The sequence below is a fragment of the Nematolebias whitei genome, chromosome 11 (genome assembly GCF_014905685.2).
Source record: "Nematolebias whitei isolate Nwh7 chromosome 11, NemWhi1, whole genome shotgun sequence".
NCBI lineage: Eukaryota > Metazoa > Chordata > Actinopteri > Cyprinodontiformes > Rivulidae > Nematolebias > Nematolebias whitei.
Genome location: NC_056508.1, coordinates 20,269,243 through 20,277,640, shown reverse-complemented (window position 1 = coordinate 20,277,640; position 8,398 = coordinate 20,269,243). Strand labels below are relative to the sequence as shown.

At 40.4% G+C, this 8,398-nt stretch overlaps 1 protein-coding gene across 1 annotated transcript in view; it reads left to right on the top strand.

Moving 5' to 3' along the window:
- The window catches only part of si:ch73-181d5.4 (death-inducer obliterator 1), a 311,270-nt gene that overhangs the window by 173,082 nt on the left and 129,790 nt on the right, over positions 1-8,398 (top strand). Inside the window, exon 17 of the mRNA XM_037683844.1 lies at positions 77-2,445. Coding sequence (XP_037539772.1) covers positions 77-2,445 — 2,369 coding nt within the window. The remainder of the gene's footprint in view (positions 1-76; positions 2,446-8,398) is intronic.

Genomic DNA, 8,398 nt, shown 5'->3' with positions numbered 1-8,398 from the left:
ATATATATATATGTATATATTTTTTTTTTTTTTGAATTGCAGTTTTTTTTATATATTTTGTATTTTTCCTTTACAGGTCTTGAAAAAAACAGACCCAATCTTCTTTTGGGTCTAGCAATTGTCCAAAAGGCAAAATGTGCAGGAAGCTTTCCTCAAGAAGTTGATGAAAAGAGACCAAAAGTCACTATGTCCAAAGACCCTATGTGGATCCCGAAACCACCTGTCCTCTATGGTTCTAACAAACTGGAGATATTCCAACCCTATGATCCAGCGACTCCTGTTCATTTTTCTCTTCCTGGTTCACCATCTTGCCCTGGATCACCATCGGATTCATCCTCTTCCGGTTCAATTACTGTACCATCTCTTTTGACTCCCAAAAAGGCAATTCCTCCTGTCTCATCCTTTGCTACTACAGAGTCCACTACTAACAGAAACCCAGGCAAGAATTCTACATCAGAATCCAGTAATAAAAATCCATTGCAGACAATTTTAAAGTCTTTGTTTGGTGGTAAGCAGTCTGACTCTGTAGTCGCCACGGATGAAAGTCTTCCAAAAACCGCAGTAGGTGCCAAGAAGACTCCAGTCTCTCAAGTGTCTGAATCAATGGTGGATCCAATTGTCCAACAATATGGACAGAAATCCAAAGTAAAAGAGATAGAAGAAGATAAAGAAAATGACTTTGACAGACCATATGACCCTGAAGAAGAATATGATCCTGCAATGAGTAATAAAATGTTTCCCACCCAAACCACTAAAAAAATCAAATTTGAAGCCTCTGAAACATCACATGTAGATGATGTGGCCTATGATCCAGAAGATGATTCCATTTTTGAAGAATTTCAGAGTGATGTTCCTTTGACAAAGCTTGCTGTTCCAACTCAAAATTTAGATTCTCCGTCGTGCCCAGCACCAGTTTCCAGTTCTACTCCAGCACAAAGTTCTAACCCAGTTTCACCAAAACCAAACCTTACAGGCACTATAGTTGTTTCAGCTGCCACATTGAGTGAACAGCAGAGGATGCTCGAGGAGCTAAATAAGCAAATTGAAGAGCAAAAGCGGCAGTTGAAAGAGCAAGAAGAAGTACTGCGACAGCAAAGGGAAGCTGTGGGTATGTTCATGGCTCAGTTTTCTGTTTCTGATTCCTTAATATCTCCACCAACAAAAGCATTACCACTCAGCCAGTTGTCATCTGCGCAGGGTGCTGTAATTCAAACAGAATCACAGTCTTCAAATCAAATTGACATGCCTAGCAGCCTTACAGAGACTGAAAACAGTTCAACTGTGAAATCAGAATCTGTTAAGCTAGAAGAAACAACTGATGGCCAAACATTAAAAAACAATAAAAATACAGTTGCAGGGGAAGCTGGAATACATAATAAAGAATGTGACAAGGAATCCTCTGCTGGAGAGATTGAGGACTCTGATGTAGCTTATGATCCTGAAGATGAGTCACTTTTTGATGAAATCCAAGAAGATGTTTTTAAAGGAGGCATTGCAGTGACTAGCAATTCTTTCTCTCAAGGAGTGCAAAGTCCTTACAAAGATGTTTCTCCAAATTCACCCCACCCCAAAAAACGAAGGTCATCGCCAAAACGGCGAAGTCGTCATGAAAAAGACCATCGCAGAAGTCCTTCAAGAAGGTCACAGCAGCGTTCTCGTTCACGTTCTAGGAGACGTAGAGACAAGGATAAATACAAAAGAAGTGAAAGAGACCGGTCAAGGTACAGAACTAGAGATTCACCTGAGCGGTCAGGGCACTATCGCAAAGACCGTACCACACGTCGACATTCTCGAGGGCGAAGAAGATCACCATCACCCCCACATAAGAAACATTTTGCATCCCTTTCACCAAAACATCACAAAGGACCCGTTTCTCGGGTCATTGAGAAAACAAAACATGGAAGCATTCCATGGGATGCTCGTGACTCTGTTTCAGAAAAATCTGTGACAGTGTCTCCAATTACAGTCAAAAAGGATCCAGATGGACTAAAGTTTGAAAACAATCTTGTTGAGAACCCTCATGGACACACACTTGAATTTGTTCACAAGGTCAAGACTGAGATTTCAGAATCTCCATATGGTCAAAAATTTAAAATGGAAAAAAAATCATTCAGTCATGATGATATCTCAGTAACTGGTAACTCTTCACAGGAAAAGAAAGCCACACCACTGGAGACATTTTCCCATGACAAATATGAAAGCACAATTCCACTTAGAGAAATAGATCCACCCATTCGAGATTCACCTGAGAGCCCTGATCCAGATCCACAGTTTGTCAAACCTTCTAACTTAGAAAACAATGACTCTGCTAAAACTGAGGAAAATGGAGATACTGCAGAAGGTAACAGTGCTTCACTGCCATTATTTAAAGAGGAAAGTAATTATGTGCCTATTGGTGGCCAAGTTATTCAGGGTGCAGGACTTGAAACAGATACACTTGCAAAGGTTTCCGGATCAGATATTAGATTTCAGGAAAATAGTTTTTCAAAACCAACTATGCACAAATCTGAACACGGAGATCTAGAGAAAACAGAAATTAGACTTCCATGGCCTAGACCAGGCATTCTGAATCGAACTAAAGAGAAATGTGTAATGCAACAAGAAACCTGTCTGCAAAGTTCACTGTCAGATATACCTGAAGAAACAGGCATTCAGCATCAAAATATCAATAGAACTGATTCAAGGACTGTCATGAGAAATCAAACGTTAGATTTGTCTTTGAAAGACGAAAATCAAAACATAAACAATCCATGTCCTGATTTACTACAAAATCTTAGACCATCTATCTTAAATCCATCCATGGCCAAATCAATCAAAAGCCAGTTGTCAGATGTGTCTGATAATGAGGTCTTAGGGTCAAGGGATTCTTTATCTGCTCTGCATCATTCTACAGATCCAAGGGGACATGGTGACCAAAGTGTCAGTCCTCTGGAAAACTTACTTTGTTTAAAGACAAAAGACTTTAGATCACAGTCAGAGAGCCCTGATGGTAGATCAGGCAAGATGACATCCTTTGAGAAAACTGACTTTCAGCCTTATAGAGGAGATGCAAACTTATGTTTAACGGGTCACGGTCAAAACAGTGAAAACATGGCAAACATTACAAATCCAGACTGGAGAGGTTCACTTGAGGGGAATCTAGATCAGAATGTCCCAAGATTAGATGCTTGGAAAGATCTAGTCCAGAGAGGATTAGATCCAGTCAGAAAAGGGTTATTTGTAAAAAATGACTGGAGTGACCATCAATTTGAGAGAAAAGGGCCAATTGCAAGCCAGGGACCTGACAGAGAAAGTGTTAGAAACTTGGAATATAGAGAGCCAGAAAGTGGGGTAGGTCCAAAAATACTTAACGTAAGGCATGATGATACAGAACCAGCTAGACCAGATTTCATGGGAGCTGGACGAGAAACAGAAGTTCCTCAGATGCCATTTTTGAGACATGATAGAACAAAACTCGTTGGTTCAAATTTTACTGAACAAAGATCTGACAAAAGAAATCCATCTAACATTGGTTCATCTGGCATGAGAGTATCAGGAAGTCCAGACTTTATGGAACCAAGACTTGATGGACGAAAATTGCCTGTGGAAGGTCCTGAGCCTAATAGACGAGAACCACATTTTCCACATTTTGAAGGATCAGGACAAAAGAGAAATGAGCTGACTATGGATAGACATGGTTCTGACAAAGGAGGATCAAAAGATACAAATTTTAGGGGACCTTGGCCTGAAAGGAGAAGACCAAATATGGCTGAGTTAGAGCCTGATAGAGGAAATCCCATCATAGAGGGTTTTGGGATTAACAGGAGAGGACCAGGAAATCAAATTGTCGGAGGAGTAGGGCCTATTTCAGCAGGGCCAGAAAGTAGAGAATTATTTAAACTAGATCAACCAGACAAGAGAAGATCAGGTCTTGAAAGTGGTGGTAACCACGTGGAAGACACCAAGACTGAAATAAGGGGTTTTGAAGGTCCAGATTTCAGAGAAGTAACACCAGAAAGCAGAGGTTTATCCATGGATGGTGCTGAGCGCTACAGGACAGGCCCTCGAGATCAAGAATTTAGAAGCTCAAGGCATGACGAAAGAAGTATCACCATGGACGATCCTGGTTCTCGGAACAGAGGGTGTGAAGGTCCAGTTTTCAGAGGACCAGGGCCAGAAAACAGATGTGTATCTATGGAAAATCCTGAGCCAGAAAGAAGAAATCCTAGAGGCCCAGATTTTAGGAGGCCTGTAAATAAAATGAGAGGTCCTTTTATAGACAGCCAAGATTCTGACAGGAGAGGATCACGAGGGCCAGATATCTGGAGACCAGGAGATCACAGTATTCAGGTAGGGCCACATTCCAGGGAAGATGAAACAGAAGATGGATATTCAAATTTAGAAAACTCAGGGCACAACTGGAAAGATCCAGACTTCAGAGCACCTCATTCTGATATGGCAGGTCCAGCACTGAACCGAAGAGGACTTGGAGGTCCAAGAATGGGGAGACCAGGACCTCAACATGAATTTCTAAATACCACTAGTTTAAGGCCTGATGGTAGATGTCCAGAAGCTCCAAACGTTAGAGAATCGTGTCAAGAAGGATTATCTTCAGGTATAATTAATACAACAAACAGTAAGAGCTTTCCATGTGGCTCACAGTTCAAACATCCTGAATCAGTTAGAATGCCTTCAAATATGGAAAGTCCACAGTCTAATAGGGGATCACCAAACTTTAAAGGTATGGGGTCAAACAGAACATTTATGGAGGGTCCGAGACCCATTAGAAAAGGTCCAGGAGATTTTAGAGGACCAGGTAACGAAAGTAGAGGTTCAGACATTGAAGGTCCGGTTGTTGACAGACAAAATATAGGAGGTTCAAGCTTCAGAGAATCTTTGCCTGAAAGACTACATCCAGAAATGGAAGGCTCAGGACCTAACTGGGAGGAACCAGTTGGGCTAAATTGTAGAGATAAAGGAATCAGGCAACAAGCAGAGGACTTCAGATATAAAAAACAAAATGACTGGGGAGAGTCAGAACCTATTCCAGAAAATCCCGATTTAGCGTTCCCGGAACGAATATTTAGAAACTTTAGTCCCTCAAGGCCTATGAGAGGGAACATTAGAGGACGAAGGCCACGTGTCAGAGGCTTTACACGTGGTAGGAGTGGTGGAGACTTCGAGGGTCAGCGGATGGATAGAAGAAAACCCATTAGAGAGGCTTTAGACAATGAAAGAGAATGTTCAGAAGATAGTTGGGAGAACAGTAGCAATGTGAGTTCAGCACCTATCGAAGATGTCCTAGACGAACAAGGACATAATTGGCCGGGTCACTCTAATAAATGGAGAGACAGACATGAAGGACAAAGTATGCATGATCCGGGCCCTGTACAAGGTCCTAAAGATGACCGGAATGGTCCTGGTTGTAGGGGCCAAGGACCAGTTCAGGAAAATTCAGATATGATTTGTCCTGAATTTGGTAGAAGAGGACAAAGACATGAATGGAGAGAACCTAATAGAGAAAGTTCTGGGCCATTTTTCAGGGACGAAGGTGGTCCGGGCAACAGAGGACAAATTTGTGATAGAGGCCGAGGTAGAGGTAGAGGCCCAGGACCGGGTATGCAAAAACGTTTTTGTATGGGGAATGACAGAATGCAACACAACTTTAGGGGAAATATTAGAGACCCTAATTTAGACATACCTAGAACTCATAGGAGAGGTTCAGATTTAATGAATCCATGCCCAAACAGAAGAGCATTTGAAATGGAAGGACAGGGAAGTTCTGATTTAGAATGTCCAGAATCAGGCTACAGAAATCCAAACGATGAAAGTGTGGGATTTGATGAAGAAAATTCAGATTTTGGGGAGCTAGGATCTGGAAGATATGATGAGGACATGGAAGATCCTAGAAAAGGATTTGAGCAAAATTTCAGAAGAGAAAGGGGAGCTCCAAAAATGAGACGACAAAGACCAAGTACAGGACCTAGTAAAGCAGATATGAGGAGATGGGATTCAAACACAGAATTTCCTGAGTCAGATAGAAGAGGTCCAAACATGAGGGATAGGGACAGGGAACAAGGGCCCCATGATCAAAAAAGCAGTATGGAAAGAAGAGGCCCTCGTCAAGTTTCTGAAAGCCATGGCCCTTTTGAAAAACCTGCACCATTCAGTAGGTCTCTAGGTCCAAACAGAGGAGACAAACCATTTCCTGGTTTTGACAACACACAAAATCAGCAAACAGTGCAACCCCCAAGACACAGAGGTGCCCTACTTCCCACTCCAAAAGATTGTCCTCTTCCCCCTAATCAAATGATTAGAAATCACGATGCCTTTAATCCGACAACGAGGGAGTCAAGTAGAGGCAGAGCAGTTGATTATCGATTCAGGGGGCGTGCAAGAGGTCTACGACGGGGAACTCCTGGTAGATTTAGAGCAATGGAGGGAGAAGACGTAATGGAGGAAGGCAATTAAAATACAAAACAGAAGGGTTTAAAGGTAAATATGTAGCCAATAAAACAAATCCATACAGTCATGCATATAGAAGGAAATTTAAAACAGGCAAAATTTAAATTGTACATAGTTTTTAGGACACCAAGACTGAAAGACACCTAATGTCCCTAGAATGTATTATATTTTTCTAAAAATAAAGTTTTAGTGTCCTATAGTTTCATTACAAGTAAAGTCATGTATGGAGATTTGCAACAAAAAGTTTTGTTTATTTTTTCAATTTTTGAGTTGTTTTTGTTATATTAAAGGATGTTTGTAATTATGAGTAATCTACTGTTTGTACATGTTCATGTACATTTTGTAGTTGGAAATAACTGGAAATACTTTGTACAGAAGAGAAAATGGTTTCAGTCATTTATTTTTCGTTTGTTTAGATATTTTAACGTAGCCATAACATCACTACATTAGTGTTCATCTGGCTTGTATGTTCTGCCTGTAAAAACTTGTTTCAATGTTTTGTTTGAAAGCAACAATTCAATAAAACATCTCTTTTTAAACCTGTGTTAAATCAAACCTGTTTGAACTGTTTCATTGATTCATTGATTGAAAGGTACCAAAATCTGATACTTTACCACTTGTTGCTAACATACAGTGTCAATGTATACTCTGCATTTATACATAAAACAAACATTTTAGGTTTATTAATAATCAAAATTATTAACTATTTAGAATCAACTTGGCAAAATTTGTCATGAACCATACTGGATGGATTTTAATGAAACTTAAAAAAAAATCATTGGGTATTTATAACTAAACTTAAAACCAACAAAAAAAAACCTTTGGCCCAGTCAACTATAACTCTTGAGCTAACATTTGATCTGCTAGTTGCTCTGTGTTTACAACACATACTGTGACCTTATCGCATGAGGTGTGTGAGGTATGTGTTTCAAAGTTTGACCACCAGAACAACTCTTTTTTCAACATGATCATTTAAACACTGGCATGAAAGACGGTGGGCGATGTGCATTCCTTCAAAAAGTGCTACACCTTTAATTAATATTAAGGTTCAAGGTGATTTGTTTTGTCCTTCACATCATGTGGTATATGAGGTGGAACGAAACTGTGTACTCAAGGTCCACGTTACACCCAAAAATAGCAATAATATAAATTATAAAAAGTTTAGTTTTGTTGAGCCATCAGTTTGACTGTGGCAGGGAAAACATTGTTAAAAAAATCTTGTGCTATGGGTGATGATGCTATCTGCTCTGCTTGTCTCAGATTATATGAACATTTTTTGTGTCTGATAAGAGAGTGAGCTGGACGGAGTGAGTCCTTGATGATTCCAGCTGCTCTTTTTCAACAGCGCTGTACATACATCGAGTCCATAGAAGGAAGTTTTGTGCCTGTGTTCCTCTCCACAGTCTTTATGACTCTTTGCAGTGCCCTCCTTTCTGCTTGTGTAGTATTCCCATAGTGATGTCTGTGGTTAGGATACTCCTATCAGTCCTCTATAGGCCTGGGTGAGAGGGTGCTCGTTTTCCTGAGCAGTCTAAAGAAGTAAAGCCTTTTATGGGCTTTTTTCACAGTGGCTGTGGTGTTGAGAGACCAGCTCAGGGCCGATGTAACCTACAGTCCCAAGAAGCTCTGGCTGTCAACCCTCCCTACAGTCTCTTTGATGGTGAGAAGCTGTAATGGAGGAGGGTTCTTCCTGAAGTCCAACATACATACATACATATATATATATATATATATATATATATACTCATGTACTTTATGACTGCAAAGAACACCACTGCTTTTTTTTTTTTTTTTTTTTTTTTTTTTTTTTGACTGTGGAGAGGAACACAGGCACAAAACTTCCTTCTATGGACTCGATGTATGTACAGCGCTGTTGAAAAAGAGCAGCTGGAATCATCAAGGACTCACTCCGTCCAGCTCACTCTCTTATCAGACACAAAAAATGTTCATATAA